Genomic DNA, 20,000 nt, shown 5'->3' on the forward strand with positions numbered 1-20,000 from the left:
ATATAGACCTATACAGGCTCAATCCGACTGGAGCGCTGTAATTACCCACTAAACCACCAGGCACTCGGAAACCATTTACTACACTGGGTGGTAACTAAATAACCAAATTATGGTGCCTGGCGGTTTAGTGGGTAATTAAGGTGCTCCAATTGGACTGAGCCTGTATAGGTCTATATCCAAGGGGTGGTTGGGGTTTACTCCTCACGTAATGCCACTCAGGGATGAGTCAGGCTGGCCACTCTCATCTTACATGTCTGGATCAACTTGCCTAGCCCAGAGTTCCTACACTCCTCATGGGGCGACATAGGATTGGATGATGAATGGATGGATGGACGGATCTATCTATCTATCTACCTACCTATCTATATATATATATATCTCAGTGCATCAGTTAATGTTTGAGGCTTTCATTTTTGATGCCCAGTACAGTAATCCCTCTACTATCTGATGTACTAGAGCCAAAGGCATGTCCGGAAAGTGGTCCCATCCGGAAAGTGGGCCCCTGGCTCCTGGACTGGTACTTAAGGACCCGAACGCAGCCTAACTTTGAAAGCCACCTAAATAACTCCCTACCGGACATGCATAGCACCTGTTTAAGCCTATTTAAGACCCTATTCACACCAATAATGGACATAAAGCATGAAATAAATGAAAAAGAACCAAAGAATGAGGAATTAGAAGTGACTGTACCTCAGCCAGGGTACTTAAGCATGTCTGTGGCAGCCTTCTCTAAGGCAGTGGTGAAAATGCTCTTGAAGCACATACAGTAATCCAGTGTTGTGCTGCATTTAATTCTTTGCACTGTGAGTTATAATTGTTACACTGCACATTGTTCTTAACTGCACCACGCCAGTTTCAACTGCCAATTTGCACTCCAAAGTTAATCCTTTGCACTCTAAATTCTAATTTCTTAACACTGCACAACACTGTACATTCCCATGCGGTCTAGTGGCGAGGTATTGCAGTTTATTCACAAAAAACGAGCACATGTGGCATCCATTGCGATAAGCATCTACTTGGTCAGAGTTAAGCAGTAACTGTTGGTTGGTGACAGGGAAAGAGAGTTGCCAGATTGCAACAGCCACATTAACAAACTCCTCAATTTTCATTACCAAATTTAACTTTTCATTACCAAATTTGTAAAGCTAGCATTTATTCTTCACTAATTATATATACAAGTGGAAATACATGTTCCTCCTAACGCCTCCTATCACATCCACATCCACACCACAATGTTTGGCCATGTGGAGAGGATGGAAGGTGAGAGACTGATGAGGAGAGTGTATGTGAGTGAGGTGGAGGGTGGGAGAGGGAGGGGGAGGCTGAGGATGAGATGGAGGGATGGGGTGGAGAGGTATATGAGAGAGGGGGGTGTGAGTTGGGAGCAGGGCAGTGAAATGGCGGGGAACAGGGCGACGTGGAGGCGATTTGTTTGTGGCCATCCCATACGGGATTGAGTTATCTGGCAATAGATAGATACATACATAGAAATACATGTAATCACTCTCCTCATAATTAACAGCATGTTGGTTATTTTCACGCAATGTAGGCTAGCAGATTAATCATAGAGAGCAAACAATCCACCATATCCATCCTGTGTATCCTCATACACATGAAAAATCCGTTTAGTAATGCATTATTCTGATTCATTACCAAACGAATTTTTCATTACCAAATTGGCCCACATTTGGTAATGAAAAATACCAAATGGCAACCCTGACAGGGGAGGGGGGGAAGGGGGAGGAAATAAGGGGTGAAGGGGCCATGATGTAAACAGCCGTTCGGCACCGCGCGGCAATTTCAAATTACAGGTGGGAAAAAATTCGGATTTGGGGGGGATTTTTTTTTGGGGGGTTCCGAAGGTCCAGGCCCACCATGTCCAGTAAGTGGAGTGTCCGGAAAGTGGGCATCCGGATAGTACGGGGATTACTGTATTTGTGTAAATAAATGAGACAATATACGTCATGCAGCATGAATAAATAATAAAAGTAGACATGAAACATGACAGAAAAAGGCATGTACAAAGAGTACTCAAAAAAACACAAGGCACCATGCAACCTATTCCCTCCCTCTCAGCACAGCCACTACTTAAAATTGCCAGATAATTTGATAAAGATCTCACCCAAGCCCAATTTTTCCACCATGTCACACTGACACCTAGTGAATGGTGAATATACTTAGAGGTGCTCCTTATTATAAAAATACCTTATTATATAAAAGTGTTTCATTAAACAATCCACAATCCTGACCCCAATTTGGTTACTAAATGCCCCAATGACCCCAACTTGAGTACAGACATGATTCCTAATGGCACAGCCAATTGCATAGAGATTAATCACAGCCAACTGTACTGAGGTAAATCAGACACAAGACAATGAAAATAAAGAGACTTAAAGCAATTAATAAAGGTAAGTGGGAAAATCTCATATCAACAAACCACCATGACTGATATGTCAACTAAGGGGGAGGGATCTAAGACTAAGACTTGCCACCAAATCCTTGCTGCTGGAGCTAGACTCTAGCCCCATACTTTCAAAATCACTGGCACTGTTGACTGAGGGGTCTGCAGCAAGTGATATGGTGGCCTGTTGCAAGGATGGTAGGCAAGGCAAGGCAAGGCAAGGCAAGGCAAGGCAAGGCAAAGCAAGGCAGGCAGGCATGTTGGCTAGGCAGGTGAATAGGGGGCGAGGGTAGTTAACTGGAATATAGATGGAGGGTTGAAGGTAATGAAATGCTGAGATCGCTTGTTAATACTCTAGAAGTATAGTTCATTCCATAATGGGTGTAACATCTTTAATTCTGAAAAATGTGTGTTTGGAAGGCACACTGTGCCTCTGCTCTCTACTCTGCTCACTGAGCCTGCTTTGCCGCCTCCTTTTCAATCTGGGCAATTATATTATTCACTGATATTTCACAGGTGCTTTCTAAAAACTCCAGAATCTTCGTAATATAAAATTCCAGCCGGGGCTTCTGATCAGTGGACGATGCTATAACTGACCACAGAAGTTAACACTGGGCACCCAGTAAGTCACTACAGGATACAACTACAGTTACATGGCAGGGACAGCAAGGGCATCCCTGTGTAGATCATGCAAGGTTGCAGTCATCACTCCACATGTTTTTCGTAGGTCAAGGTAGAGTGGCATGTGGAGGATTATGGGAGAATCATGGCGGTCATGACATCACTGTTGGGGCAATTTGAGATGTCCCGCTGCCTGGACATATGTACGAACCGGTTTGATCGAGTTGGGGACCACGCTCCTGAGATGAAATTTCCATATATGGATGGTATGCTCCACCCCCCACCCACCCCCAGTTCAGGGGATGCGAGATGATCCTGCGTACCCTGTGCGAGCACTACATGGAAAACCTCCAGGTCATCGAAGCAAAGAGGTAAATAATTAATAAGAGCTGAAGAGAAAAAAAAAATGTGACATAGAGAACTAGAGGAATGTAAAAAAGAATAATACACCACAAAGAGACTATTGAAAAACTCATCCTCTATAAGAAGAGTCCCTGAGTGAAACCAGTAATATAACTGTAGACAAATAAACAGATATGACCCATATATGATAAATGTTACCTTCTTGCTTCAGCTGTGGCAAGAGCTTGTCCAACTGCTGCAGCTTCCCTGAGTCAAGTATGAGGTCATCTTCTAAGCAATACTTTCTGACAGCCTGAAAATAAATAAATAAACAAATTTAAATATATATATATATATCAATCTATTGCAAGACGCAATAATCCCATAAGGGGTGGCCATTTGACTTTGAGTTACAGGTATTTGTTTTACGGGGAGGGGCACTAACCCTCCACCAACCCACTTGTTGACAAGAAGGGAGCATGTATGGTTTGGTTATATGGTTACCTACCAGCGTTGTAATGGTTTCTTGGCTTACAGGAAACTATATATATATATATATATATATATATATATATATACAGTAATCACTCCAATATCCGGATCAATAGAGCCATCGGTAGGTTCGGATATTGGTTTTGTCCGGATATTGGGCCCCAGCTTATGGACTTGTACTTACGGACCCTAACACAGAGAAACACCTATACAACTCCCTCCGGACATGCATAGCACCTATTTAACACCCAAATCACACCAATAAGGCACATAAATGACTGAAATAAATGCAATAGACACATAAAATGTGGGTTTAGAAGTATGTTCATACATTAATAAACATTCTGGTACTTATGGACTCTAACCGAACCTAACCGAACTCTGAAAAACACATTCCTACTGCACATGCATGAGGTAAGTTTAGTATGGAAAGAAGTACAGTATGACACTTTCTGGTAAGTATAGTATGGGAAAAAATACAATATGAAACATTCTGGTAAATATAGTATGGGAAATAGTACAACATGAAACATTTTGGCTACTTACAGCAAGTCCCTGGCCACCTCGATGAATAACCGCCTCCTCTCGGACTCTGACAGTAAGAACGATTTCCTGAAGCACTTGCACTACACTCTTCCTGAAGTCTTGCACTGAACTTAGTCACTAACACACAGAAGTCCGTTCTTTTCACAGTGTTCACTTTAGTCCAAATAATGTTCCATTAAATTTAAGTGTTGCACATTAACTTTTCCCAAGTTTTTTAAGTTTCCAAAGCCAAAACAAAGAAGGTTAGTTACGTTAAATTTCTTTTCTACTTAGTCTTTTCTCCCAACTTGAAAACCTTAACACAACACACCGTTTTTCACTGCACAACACTCAAAATTCCCGTGTGGTCTAGTGGAGAAGTTCTTGCTGTTTATTCACTGTCAGAGCCCGAGAGTATCACTGGCAGGCGTCCAAGGGGTGCATCGGTGGGTAGTGGTGATGGCGTACCGACTACAGAAGACTCTGAAGACAGCCGCAAACTCACGTCGAGCGGTGACTCCACTGTAGCTGATGTGCTGGGCTGTGGCTCGGAGCATGAGGGCCTGTCTTGGGGAGGCAACGGAGTGGAACCAGGGCTTGGCACAGCGGGGGTCACGGGCCTGAAAAAACTGTCAATCGTTGACTGGACGCAAGGACCGACGATTCTGGCGATTGATGATGCGCTGCCGGAAAGCACGCACTTCCTCCACGAGTCCCAAGGGCCCCATCTCCCTGTCGCAGTCCGGGTGTTCCAGGTAGTCTAGGACGAACTCTAGATGTTCCCGGAGTGCGCTCAGCTTGGGGATGGCTGGAGTAGTGTCCTGCTGGGCGGAGTCTGCATCATCATCGCCTTCGTCGTCGGAATCTTCAAGTTCGGGACTGACACCAGCAACCGAAGACGCGATCTCGATATCAGACAACGTCTGATACCCAGGATCACCCTCGTCGTCGTCCAACCACTCACGAACATCGTCCACATCAACATCGTCGCCGTGCGTACGTAGCCGTGCATGGAAGTCATCCACGTCAAACCCTAGGAAATCGTACTCCACATCTGTTCCGAGAAGCAGACGAGACCAACCATTTTCAAGAGTTTTCACAGGGACTTCCTTCCATGCACTAGCCCAGTTGTACAGCGCAGACTTGATGTTGTAGCGGCGAAGGTTTTCCAAAGTCCGCTTGCCTCGAGTGTCACGTCCTTCCCTGCGCTCGTCCTCGTCCTCGAGAACCACCATCACCTCGTCCAGGAACTTCCGACGGTACAGGCGCTTTGTTGCCACGATCACTCCTTGGTCCACTGGTTGAATGAGAGCAGTCGTATTAGGTGGCAGAAACATGCACCTAATACGGCCATTCTCAGCAACCAAGTCCTTGTCGCACGGGTGGGCAGGTGCATTGTCGAGGAGAAGGAGAGCCTTTACCTGGTCGCGAGGAATTCCCAGTGTCTTCGTCTGGTAATGTATGACCTCCTTGACGAAGTGATGGTGAAACCAGTCTTTGAAAATCACAGCTGTGAACCATGCTTTCAAAGAATGGTACCATACGACAGGAAGGACATCCATCACCCCACGAAGGCACCGAGGCTGCTTTGCACGGCCAACAATAACGGGCTTAAGCCGGTGCATGCCGTTAGAATTGGCACAACACAAAGCAGATATCCGTTCCTTAGAAAGCTTGCGGCCAGGTACACGCTTCTCCGTCTCATCGGCGAGAGTGTTCGTTGGCACCGAGCGATAGAATAGGCCAGTTTCGTCAGCGTTATAGACTTGACCGAGAGTGAGGCCCTCCCTGTCGATCAAGCCTTTCACCTTGTGCCGAAACTCGTCCACTCCATCCTCGTTAGCGTCCAATGCTTCGCCATGTGCTTTACGGTTAGTAAGGCCATGTCGCAACTTGAACGCGAAGAGCCAACCCTCGGATGCCTTGAAGTCTAGGGCGTCGTGAAGCCTTGCAAACTTCTCAGCAGCAGCCTTCAGCTCCGTTCCACGTACCATCACACCAGCTGCACGTTGCTGTCGATACCAAATCAACGTGGAGCGGTCGATCTCTGCATACTTGGGAGTAAACATAACCTTCCTCTCCACGTTGCGTTTGCTTCTCGACGAGAAGTCAGCCGTGTACTGCATGAGCTTGTCTCGGGAACGCCTGATATCAAACAAAGTCGACCGGGCCAGGTTGAACTCGCGGAGAATGCGAGAGGAAGACCAACCCGCATCAACCTTCTCCAATATCTCCCGTTTCTTCTCCAGAGTCAACACCACTCTCTTCCTTTTCTCAAGAGGCGGGGCCATCATCACACACACTAAGAGTAGGGCAGAGAGCAGCAGGAGGCCTTGCAGCAAGTACGGCACCACCACAAAAGCGAGCACGTGGGCAGCCATGACGAAGAGCGTAGGTCTTGTCGCGGTGAGAGACAGGCGGGAAGTGGGGAGGATGCAGCGGCGCTCTATCGGACGTCGGAGGAATGACGAACCAAAACAATGCTCTCACACGGCGCGCGGCAAGTTCAAATTACAGACGGCAAAAAATCGATTTTTTTTCCAATTTTTTTGGATTTTCGGACCATTTTGGGAATGTTTGATCCCAGGACGATAAGGTTCGGTTAGTGGGGATGTTCGGTTATTGGGCGTCCGGATATTAGAGGGATTACTGTATATAAATACATACAGTACCTGTATATATATATATATATATCTATCTATCTATTGCCAGACGCCTCAATCCCGTTTGGGGTGGCCACAAACAAATCGCCTCCAAGTCGCCCTGTCTCCCGCCATTTCACTGCCCTGCTCCCAACTCACACCCCCCTCTCTCATATACCTTTCCACCCCATCCCTCCATCTCATCCTCGGCCTCCCCCTCCCTCTTCCCCCCTCCACCTCACTCACATACACTCTCTTCGTCAGTCTTTCACCCTCCATCCTCTCCACATGGCCAAACCACCTCAGTGTGTTCCTCATAACGCTTCCTATCACATCCACATCAACACCACAACGCTCCTTTATATTCTCATTCGTCAGCCTGTCTCTCCATGTGACTCCACAGGCTCCTCTTAAATAACTCATTTCCACTGCTCTCACTCTTGACTTGTGTCCTTCCAACAACGTCCAAGCTTCACTTCCATACGTTAGAGTTGGTATCACAATACTGTCATGTAGTAACTTTTTCACTTCCATGCTCACTTCCCTGTTTCTTATCACTTCTTTCAAAGAACCAGCAACCTTTCTTCCCTGCTGTACCCTTTCAAGCACTTCACCCTCCAAACCTCCATCCTTACTCATCACACTACCCAAGTACTTAAACGTACTCACATTTTCCAATTCCTCACCATCTAACCTTGCTGTACATTCACTGACTTCACCTCTCTCAAAGACCATCACTTTACTCTTCCCTACATTCACCCCTAGATACCATTTCTTACACACTCTCCCAAACTCATCCACCAAGCCTTGCAGCTCCCCTTCGTCTTCACTCAACAACACAGTTTTATCTGCAAACAACAGTACAGGGAGTTTCCAAACACTATCCTCTCTCACCAGGGCCACTCCAACATCCACTACCCTACCTTGTACCTCTTTTATTACCCCATCCATGTACAGATTGAACAACCATGGAGACATGACACATCCCTGTTTCAACCCAACTTTCAGAGAGAAAAATTCACTTAGTTCACCATCCACACGCACTGCAGCCATCGCACAATCGTGCATACTCTTCACAGCATTCAACAACTTCCCATCTACTACATATATTCTTAACACTTTCCACAATCCTTGTCTATCCACCCTGTCATATGCTTTCTCTAAATCCATGAAAGCCGCATACAACTTCTTTCCCTTCTCTAGAAACTTTTCCACAAAAGATCTAAGAATGAATATCTGATCTACACAACCTCTTCCCTTCCTAAAGCTTCCCTGTTCTTCTCCAACTAATTTCTCTGTTCTTTCTCTAACTCTGTCAATATATATATATATATATATATATACAGTAGAAGTCCGATTTTTCGGCATCTATGGGACCAGGCAAGTGCCGAAATATCAAAATTGCCGAATTATCGAAAACCCTACCCACTCAGTACCTTATATGTTTCGGTGAACACTATCATCATTACTCATATCATTACAAGTGTGTTTGGAGAGAGTACTGTATACTGTTTGATACTGTACAATACTGTAATGAATACAGTACTATACAGTGGAAGCTCGATTATCCAGGCTCGGATTATCCAGCTTTCGGTATATCCGGGCCGTGACCCAATGGTTCAGTGGTATAGTAATTCATAGAATTATCCGTACGATAGCTCCGGTTTAAACAGGAAGCATCCAGTTTCTAGGGAGAGAGGCATGGATAAACCAGAGAGAGTCTTGCTCACCCTGCCCCCACCCACACCTCCTGCTCACAACTCGATCACAAGGGTGGTAGGATGGAGTTTGGTGAGGCAACTGTTACTCCTGACGTAGCCTAACCTTGCTTAACTACTTAATAATTTAACCTAACCTGACCTAACCTGGGCTCCAGTTGGGAAATTGGGAAACTAAATCCACTTTTGTGTACAATGAGTTTCATCCAACATGCCCGAAGCAATCGTAGGTACGGCTTAAAGAACGTGATAAAAGAGAAAATCTTTCAGCAAGAGAAGGTAATTTACTACCCTCAAAATAGAAAAACACAGAAAACAAACTGGAGGAATATGAAGTGAATTGGTGAGGTCTTTAGGCTGTATGCTTAGACGAAAAGTACGAAGGGTGATCAGAAAGTAATGACAGTTCGTGCTATAACATGAAAACCTTGAATGATGGGAGGTAGGGGAGCAAGGAGAGTGCAGAGTTGCCTGTCCTTACGAGTTTGAACTTGTCGCCGTATGCCTGACTTTTCTTGTTTTATTGTTGTGAGTGAATGCTTCACTCTTGTTTTTGCTCTCTGGCCAGAAACATGGATTACTCGAAAGAAGGCTGCAGGTTCTACATTTTTACGAGGTGGAAACTGGGAAAGAAAGCAACAGAGATTCGAGGGGAATTATTACAAGTTTATCCAGACACTACTCCTTCCCTGGAAACTGTTTCCCGCTGGATTCGTGCTTTCACAGCAGGAAAAACTGAATTGAAAGATGAACAACGCTCTGGACGCCCCCGGACATCCGTGACCGAAGCAACAACTGTCCGTGCATGGTCCATCATTGACGAGGATCCAACTGAAAATCTTAGGTTCTTAGCCTTGGAGCTTGATATCAGTTATGGGAGTGCATATGACATCGTGAATGAACAATTACACCTGAGGAAGAAGTGTTGTCGATGGATACCCCATTTGTTGACTGATGAGCAAAAGGCTGAACGGGTGAGGATTTGTCGTGTCTGGCTTGCTGAATTTGAACCAAATGGTCCAAAACGGTTCTCAGATGTTGCTACTGGAGATGAGTGTTGGATTTCATTCTTCACAACCCGTGACAAGCAGTCAAACATGGTGTGGTTGGGTGATGAAGACCCTCGACCTCAGATTTTGAAGGAAGGATTTCGCAGCCGGAAGCGCCTTTTCACCATCTTTTTCAATTCTCAAGGACCAATATGCGTGGATGTGATGCCTGAAAAGTCCACTATCACAGCCTAATACTACACAGACCAGGTCCTTCCACAAGTCTTGGAACACAAGGCCAACACCGCACCAACCCGCCGTCGGTCTCGCCTTTTGCTGCACCACGACAATGCTGCACCCCACAAAGCTCGCCTCACTATGCGGTACCTGGAACAACAAGGTATAACTCTGCTCCCCCACCCACCCTACTCCCCTGACCTGGCTCCCTGTGACTTTTGGTTGTTTCCAAAAATTAAATCTGCCATCGCTGGAAAGCAATTTCATCGCATCCAAGACTTGGCACGGACCGTCAATTCAGAACTCCGAAGTATACCGTCTTCAGAGTACCACGCTTGCTTCATGAAGCGGAGAAAGAGAATGGAACGCTGCATAGATGTTGGAGGGGAGTACTTTGAAGGAATGTGAGTCATAGTTTGATAGTTCTTCATGCTAATAAAAGTTTATGGACTCACTGTCATTTCTTTCTAATCACCCCTCGTACAGTAATGGGTTTCCTAGTTTTAGGGAACGAAATGAAACAAGAATGTCTGCTAATCAGAAAAAAAAAAAAAATACTCATCTCATGCGTTCTCATAAGTTAGCATTGAGTTCTGCATTTTTCGTTAGGTATCGCGCCTCCCAACACATTTCGGACCAACAGAGCATTGTTATTTCTTCCTCTTACATTTACTGTTCACTCTTTTGTTCGTTCTTAAGTGTACTGTATGTGTGAAAGAGAGAATTAATACAAACAATAATGCATTCCATTAACCCCATCATAGCTGTCAGCCTCGAACAATGCTTTACAGTACCGGTGTCAGGGATGTTGGGTTAGGGAGAGCTATAAAAAACTGCGAACAATTATGGGAGGGGAACGAAGGTCACTGGTATGTTTTCACGACCCTCCTCTACCATCTCAAACAGTCAGGCGGCCTGCCACTTCATCTCAGATGTTTTCGCCGATATGTTTAAATGCTAATGTAACATGCACCCTAATTATAAGTAAGTTTTTTCCAATATGCCGGAAACAAACGTACGTAAGGCTTAAGGAACGTTATGATAATGAGAAAACAAACTAGAAAAATACAAAAACAAACTAGAGAATATGAATTGAATTGGTAAGGTTATTACGCTGTATGCTTGGACGAAAATTTAAGAGTTTCACAATTATAGGGGACGAAATGGAACAATTATGTTTACTAATAAGAAAAAATACTTTCATCTCAAGTGTTCTTGTAAGGTGGCATTCAGTTCCACATTCATTGTTCGATGTCGCTTCCCAACACATTTCGGACCGACAGAGCATACAGTTATTTCTGCTCCTTACAGTTAAGTGTACATTTATTGCACATTCTTTTGTTCGTTCGTGTATGTGTGAAAGAGAGTATTGATACAAACAATAATGTATTCCATTAACCCCTTATGGCTGTTAGCCATGAACAATGCTTTACTGTACCGGTGTCAGTAACGTTAAGTTAGGGAGAGCCATAAAAACTGCGAACAATTATGGGAAGGGAACCAAGGTCACTGGTATGTTTATACGACCCTACTCTACAATCCCAAACAGCTCGGCGGTCCTTTCATCCCAGATGTTTTCGCCGATATGTTTAAATGCTAAAGTAACATGAACCCTAACTTTATGTTTAAATTCTAATGTAACATGCCCCCTAAATTTCTTTCACGAATCATAACAAATCACAAGATGGGTTTAGGGAGGAGGGGAAAAAGCCAGGTGTACCAGACGAGTCTTTTCACATCTGTAAGAAAAAGAAACTGACTTTATAACTTTGAAAAAATGGTTTCAAGGTCTGCCACGGGAGTACACAAATTTCTGAACTCACGAAATTGAGTATTTGAGGTGGGTAAACATACGCTTTGCTGTAAGCAGTAAAAGCACCTTACCAAATCAGTTCATTCTGATAGTCTGTTATATTTTTCTGATTATTTCTGGGTTGGTAAATAAACATTTCTTGTTAAATCTTTCCCCGCTGTTTTTATCTGTTCTGGTGTGACGACTCTTTGATTCGTTAACGTAATGGCAGAAGACACTGTTCTAATCTAAGTGTTTAAACCTGGCCTAACCTAGCTTAACTGCACCTAATAATGTAACCTAACCTAATCTTCAGTTGGGAAGTTGGGAAACGAAGTCCACATTTGAGTACGATGAGTTTCGTCCATTGTGCTGGAAACAATCGTAGGTACAGCTTTAGAACGTGACGATACTAACAGGGAGGAAATCTTTCAGTAAGAAAACGTGATTTACCGAACTGAATATAGTCTGAAAAATACTGAAACAAGCTGGAGGAATATACATTGAACTGGAAAGGTCTTTCTGGTACTTAAGTGTACATTTACCGGTAAATAAATCAGTCTAACAGTACAGTACTTGTGTTTCCGCCGGATTAATCGTGCTTTCGGATTAATCAGGCACCCCTTAACACCATATAGCCCGGATAATCGGGCTATCTCTGTACATGAATATGAAAAATAAAGAAATTAGTGAACATACTGTATATAAATGTAATGGTACATTAGGCCTACAAGTTCACATGCACTTACCTAAACTTATAGTAGGTTCCTTATTTACATATGTACAATAGAAGGGGTTGATTGGAGTCTGCTACTGCTGGAAGAAGTCCCCAGCACACTCGAATAGTAATTTCAGAGGTATTCGGTACGAAGTTCACAAAGCACACAGAAGAATCAAGAGAAGTCGGCAGCAGCACGGCAACAACTCGGAAGAATGGCGGAAGAATGGCGAAACAGATTCTCTTTCCCATGCTAGACTCACTACATGTTTGTCCTCTCTTTATGCTATAGGAGAAAGAGCTAGCCTCTGAGCTTCATGGCAGTGGTAGACTCGTTCCATCACTTTCACTATCTCACTCACTAAGGCGGGTAAAGGCGGCTAGCTAGCTGGCGAGCCTCATGGAGAATTTCAAGACTGACGAAAAAAATCGGAGAATCTGCTGAACGATCGGAGATTTTCGTAAATGGGACTATTTCTCAAAACTGCCGAAATGTCAGATTTGCCGGGGAATTGGATGCCGAAATATTGGACTTTTACTGTATATACTGTATATATATATATAGTATAGATATATATATATATATATATATATATATATATATATACAGTAATCACTCTAATATCCGGACGCCCAATAACCGAACATCCCCACTAACCGAACCTTATCGTCCTGGGATCAAACATTCCCAAAATGGTCCGAAAATCCAAAAAAATTGGAAAAAAAAAATCGATTTTTTTGCCGTCCGTAATTTGAACTTGCCGCGCGCGCCGCGTGAGAGCATTGTTTTGGTTCGTCATTCCTCCGACGTCCGATAGAGCGCCGCTGCATCCTCCCCACTTCCCGCCTGTCTCTCACCGCGACAAGAGTCACCGCTCGACGTGAGTTTGCGGCTGTCTTCAGAGTCTTCTGTAGTCGGTACGCCATCACCACTACCCACCGATGCACCCCTTGGACGCCTGCCAGTGATACTCTCGGGCTCTGACAGTGAATAAACAGCAAAAACTTCTCCACTAGACCACACGGGAATTTTGAGTGTTGTGCAGTGAAAAAAACGGTGTGTTGTGTTAAGGTTTTCAAGTTGGGAGAAAAGACTAAGTAGAAAAGAAATTTAACGTAACTAACCTTCTTTGTTTTGGCTTTGGAAACTTAAAAAACTTGGGAAAAGTTTATGTGCAACACTTAAATTTAATGGAACATTATTTGGACTAAAGTGAACACTGTGAAAAGAACGGACTTCTGTGTGTTAGTGACTAAGTTCAGTGCAAGACTTCAGGAAGAGTGTAGTGCAAGTGCTTCAGGAAATCGTTCTTACTGTCAGAGTCCGAGAGGAGGCGGTTATTCATCGAGGTGGCCAGGGACTTGCTGTAAGTAGCCAAAATGTTTCATGTTGTACTATTTCCCATACTATATTTACCAGAATGTTTCATATTGTATTTTTCCCATACTATACTTACCAGAAAGTGTCATACTGTACTTCTTTCCATACTAAACTTACCTCATGCATGTGCAGTAGGAATGTGTTTTTCAGAGTTCGGTTAGGTTAGGTTCGGTTAGAGTCCATAAGTACCAGAATGTTTATTAATGTATGAACATACTTCTAAACCCACATTTTATGTGTCTATTGCATTTATTTCAGTCATTTATGTGCCTTATTGGTGTGATTTGGGTGTTAAATAGGTGCTATGCATGTCCGGAGGGAGTTGTATAGGTGTTTCTCTGTGTTAGGGTCCGTAAGTACAAGTCCATAAGCTGGGGCCCAATATCCGGACAAAACCAATATCCGAACCTACCGATGGCTCTATTGATCCGGATATTGGAGGGGTTACTGTATATATATATATATATATACACATAGTAATCCCTCTAATATCTGAACGCCCAATATCCAAACATCCCCACTAACTGGACATATTTGTCCTGGGATCCAATATTCCCAAAATGGACCAAAAACTGCGAAAAATTCGAAAAAATCTGACTTTTTTCCCACCCGTAATTTGAAATTGCCGCCTGGCGCCGAACAGCTGTTACACCATGGTCCCTTCACCCCTTCCTTCCTCCCCCCTCCCCCCTCCCTTGTCAGGGTTGCCATTTGGTATTTTTCATTACCAAGTGTGGGCCAATTTGGTAATGAAAAATTCGTTTGGTAATGAATCAGAATAATACATTACCAAATGGATTTTTCACATGTATGAGGAGACACAGGATGGAGATGGTGGATTGTTTGCTCTCTCTGATTAATCTGCTACCCTACATAGCGTGAAAATAATCAACATGGTGTTAATTATAAGGAGAGTGATTACATGTATTTCCACTTGTATTTATAATTAGTGAAGAATAAATGCTAGCTTTACGAATTTGGAAATGAAAAGTTAAATTTGGTAATGAAAGTTGAGGAGATTGGTAATGTGGCCGTTGCGATCTGGCAACTCTGTTACCCCGCCATCATCAACAGTCACAGTCTAACTCCGATCGAGAGCAGATGCTCATAGCAGTGCAAGCCACAGGTGCTTGTTTTCTGTGAATAAACAGTAAATAAATTGCAATACCTCGCCACTAGAACACACAGGAATTTACAGTGTTGTGCAGTGTTAAGAAATTAAAATTTAGAGTGCAGAGGATTAACTGTGGACAGCAACCTGGCAGTTCAAACCAGTCCAGGAGCCAGGGACTTGTAAGTACCCAGAATGTTTAATATTGTATAAACTCACCTCTAAAACCTAATTTTATGGTTCTTTTGCATTTATTTCAGTCTTTTATGTCCCTTATTGGTGTGATTTGGGTCTTAAATAGGTGCAATGCATGTCCAGAGGGAGTTGTATAGGTGTTTCTCTGATTTAGGGTCCATAAGTACAAGTCCATAAGCTTGGGCCCAATATCCGGACAGGACCACTATCAGGACCTGCCTATGGCCCTATTATGTTGGATATTGGAGGGATTACTTATATATATATATATATATATATATATATATATATATATACTGTATATACAGGTAAGCCCTTAATTCACGCGAACTGTTTTCACGCGATTTCGGTTAATCCACGAATTTTTCGTACAATAATTAAAACACAAAATTATAGTATTCAAATAAATAATTTTAATATACAAGAGAAATAAATAAAATATAAAAATTGCCTACCTGCTGCCCATGTGCATACATACATGTATGTATGTGTGTGTGTGTGTGTGTGTGTGTGTGTGTGGGAGGTCGGTCTACCACGCACCACACAGTCAGTAAGAATCCGACGGTCGAACCATGCGTGACTCGTGAATCGTTATTTGTGGCTTACTTTTTTGCCTTCCAATGATTGCTTGCCTTGTCTGCCAACATGTTAAGCATAGTGCTAGTGATGCATGTGGTAACACACCAAAACGGACTAGTAAAGTGATGTTGCTGACAGAGAAAATTAAAGTGTTGGAAAAAACTTAAGGGAGGAATGTCGGCAACAATTCTCCGTCAGGACGATTCCCCGTTATTTATTTACATACCAGTTTATTTAGCAAGTACAGTACACTAGTTTTTTACTTATATGAGTTATAAAATCCCCCTGAAAATTAGTTACTAAAGTATTAATTAATCAATAATAAGTATATTTATAGAATGACAGGAAATCGTCCATGTTTTGATGGTGAATTGACTTCGTGGTGAATTGTCTTGGAATTGTGTGTTTGGGGTGAGTCAACTGTTCCTACAATAAAGAAGGCAGAACATAGCATACGGGAGACAGTGAGGGCTAGTGCACCAGACTGTGCTGAAGTGTCTCCACCTATGCCTGTGAACTGGCTCGGAACCGTTTGTTTGGGGTGAATGAGTCAACTGTTTGGACAATAAAGATGGCAGAATGAAGCATATGGGAGGTAGTGAGGGCTTGTGCACCAGACTGTTGAAGTGTCTCCACCTACGCCTGTGCTTGTCAGGTTTCAGTGTTAAATTTCTTACATTTTTGTTGTTTTTCATACTTTATGCTACTTTATAAGGTATATGTAGTGCATAAACAGTATTATTCAGATGTAATATACTTAGTAGACATGCGTAATTATGAGCACACACGGGCAGAACATATACGTGAATTTACCACATACGCGAAGGGTCTGAAAACCTAACCCTCACGTGAATTAAGGGCTTACCTGTGTATATATATATATATATATATATATATATATATATATATATATATATATCTATATATATATCTATATACATATCTATATCTATCTATATCTATATATATATATATCTATATATCTATATCTATATATATATCTATATCTATATATATCTATATATATATATATATATATATATATATATATATATCTATATCTATATATATATATATATATATCGATATATATTTCTTTAATTCTTAGACAAACGCCATGTATCCCAAACGGGGTGGCCAAGGGCTTAGAGCTAATTGTTTTACAGGGAGGGGCACTAATCCTCCACCAACCCCACTTGACACGTAGGGATGCCAACAGCATCTGGTGTTCCCAGGCGGTCACCCATCCAAGTACTAACCAGACCCAACGTTGCTTATCAATATATATATATATATATATATATGTGTGTGTGTGTGTGTGTGTGTGTGTGTGTGTGTGTATACAGTGCTCGTCAGATGTATTGAGTGCCCTGTGTCCCTCCTACGAAACAAACCTTTCAACATTGAAAAAACATAAATAATGCATTTTATTTACCTTTAGTGCTTCATAGGGTATCCTTTATGCTTCTTCACGGACCTGAGACGTCTTGGAAGTGAAAGGGCGGGGTTCCTCAGGTGGAGGGGTATTTTGTCCCGGGAGTCACGAATGGCGGCTTCCAGCTTTGGGAGAGAGCTCACGTCCTTCCCTTGGAAATTGTTCTTTACGAGGTACCAGAGGTTTTCTATCGGGTTGAGGTATGGGCTATTTCCTGGCCAGTCTTTCATGAATGATACCTCGCAGTCACGAAGCCAATTGGTGACCGATTTGGCCTTAAGAGCAAGTGCACCGTTCTGCTGGAACACTCGTGCACCTGTGAGCTCGAAGGACTCTGGAAAATGATCACACAGAAGCTCCAGATAAACCTCCTGATTCACTCTGCAGTTCTTGGGGAGCACAACAAGCTTCCCCAAACCCTTCCCAGAGAAACAACCCCATACCATGAGTGAATCAGGATGTTTTACAGTGCTTTCCACGTAACGTGGGTCTAGCGGGTCACTACCTTTGCGCCAGTACACACGTGCTCCTCGATTACAGGTAACACTAAACGTTGCCTCATCAGACCACAACACTGACAACCATTGCTCCTCACCCCAGTTAAGGTATCTGTTAGCAAAGGCGAGCCTACGAAGTCGCTGGTTACATGTGAGAAGAGGCTTTCTCACAGGGCTGTGACTTGTGTAACCAAGTTCATGGACCCTTCGAGACACTGTGCGCACAGAAACCTCACCAAACACTTCAGAGTTGCTCTCCTTTATTTTCCCTGCACTCACACGAGGATTAGACTCCACTGCACGTTTTAAAACATTAACAGACCTCGGGGAAGTTTTCCTGGGCCTACCAGACCGCGGTTTCTTTGTGCAAACGTCACCACTGTTTTCCACTCGAAAACGGGCGCACCACCTACGCACTGTCGAACAAGCCGCACCAACCAATTCACTAATTTCCTTTGTTTGGTGGCCTGCCTCCTTTAGAGCAATGATCTGGGATATGATTTCACTTGATAGCTATCTTCACAGGTAGGTGCCATAACAAAGTGGCGAAAGCTAAAACACTGCAGGACACTCCGTAAAAAATGGCGCAAAAAGAGAGGGAGACACGGCGGAGTTCCTCTTTCTCAGGCAGCCCGTAGGCAACCGAGGCGGGAGCCAACCAGCGCATAGGAAGGCCTCAGGCCACCATGACATCATGCTAGCGTCGCAAACTTCTGGCTCAATTTTTACTGCCAAAAATGGGCGATTCTTTTTTGGCCATAAGTATTACGCACCCGGCCATAGGTGCTCGATACTTCTGACGAGCACTGTATATATATACATATATATATATATATATATATATATATATATATATATATATATATCCATCACCCAATCCTACGTTGCCCCATGAGGAGTGTAGGAGCCCGGGGCTAGGAAGTTGGTCTTGACACTTAAGATGAGAGTGACCAGCCTCACTCATCCCTCACGGGAATTACATGAGCAATAAACCCCAACCACACCTTGGATATAAACCTTTACTGGCTCAATCCAATTGGAGTGCAATAATTACCCACTAAACAACCAGACGCCAAAATCTGGTTATATGGTTACCACCCAGCGTAGTAAATGGTTTCCCGGTGTACAGGAAACCATTTGGATTGTCACTCAGTGTAGAGTCACCCACAGGCAGAAGGAAGAGTAAAGAATGAAGGAACGAAAGATAGATGAGGGAGTGTAAAGTCATCCATAGGCAGAAGGACGAGGAAAGACTGAAGGAATGAAAGACAGAAGAGGATAGAAGGAAAGAAAGATGGAGGACAGGAAAGGGCAGACACCCGAGAGCAGCACTACAGCAGTGAGAGGATGGTGAGTGTCCCCACCTACCACAATTATATATATATATGAAGCCTCTATGGTACAGTGGTAGAGTGTGCGTTTCGTACACAGGTGAACCAGGGTTCGCGCCCCGCCAGGGTAATAAACTTTGGGAGTGTTCACCCGGCCACGTACTGCATTGGCGGACACACGGGGTGCTGTGGTTCAACCAGTGTCACTTACTATAAAGTATGCTTGCACCCAGTCGGCTTGCACGGGTTGATTACACTTGGTTCACAGACTACACACACATCCAAAGCCACTCCAACACAACAATTACACTTACAAGCACGTCTCACCCTGCATACAATCTCTACCAAACAGCCAGTGGTAGAGATACATTGGCTGTATCGTCCCGACTTCGGTCGGGATAGGCTGGTCCTGCAGTGGTTACTCAGAATGGCTGATGATCTATCTATCTATTGCCAGATAACTCAATCCCGTTTGGGGTGGCCACAAACAAATTGCCTCCAAGTCATCCTGTCCCCCGCCATTTCACTGCCCTGCTCCCAACTCACACCTCCCTCTCTCATATACCTCTCCACCCCATCCCTCCATCTCATCCTCGGCCTCCCCCTCCCTCTTCCCCCCTCCACGTCACTCAAATACACTCTCTTCGTCAGTCTTTCACCGTCCATCCTCTCGACATGGCCAAACTACCTCAGTGTGTTCCTCATAACACTTCCTATCACATCCACATCCACACCACAACGCTCCTTTATATCCTCATTCGTCAGCCTGTCTCTCCATGTGACTCCACAGGCTCCTCTTAAATAACTCATTTCCACTGCTCTCTCTCTCTCGACTTGCGTCCTTCCAACAATGTCCAAGCTTCACTTCCATACGTTAGAGTTGGTATCACAATACTGTCATGTAGTAACCTTTTCACTTCCATGCTCACTTCCCTGTTTCTTATCACTGCTTTCAAAGAACCAGCAACCTTTCTTCCCTGCTGTACCCTTTCAA

General features: G+C 43.6%; 1 protein-coding gene across 1 annotated transcript in view; it reads right to left on the reverse strand.

Annotated features, from left to right (window-relative positions):
* Positions 1-2,850: 2,850 nt before the first annotated feature.
* The window catches only part of LOC145413192 (uncharacterized), a 481,698-nt gene continuing 464,548 nt past the window's right edge, over positions 2,851-20,000 (reverse strand). Inside the window, exons 19-20 of the mRNA XM_080282917.1 lie at positions 3,584-3,677; positions 2,851-2,993 (exon numbers count right to left, since the gene is read on the reverse strand). Coding sequence (XP_080139043.1) covers positions 2,851-2,993; positions 3,584-3,677 — 237 coding nt within the window. The remainder of the gene's footprint in view (positions 2,994-3,583; positions 3,678-20,000) is intronic.

The sequence above is a fragment of the Coenobita brevimanus genome, chromosome 95 (assembly GCF_032717465.1).
Source record: "Coenobita brevimanus isolate Jiangsu-jjx chromosome 95, ASM3271746v2, whole genome shotgun sequence".
Taxonomy (NCBI): Eukaryota; Metazoa; Arthropoda; class Malacostraca; order Decapoda; family Coenobitidae; genus Coenobita; species Coenobita brevimanus.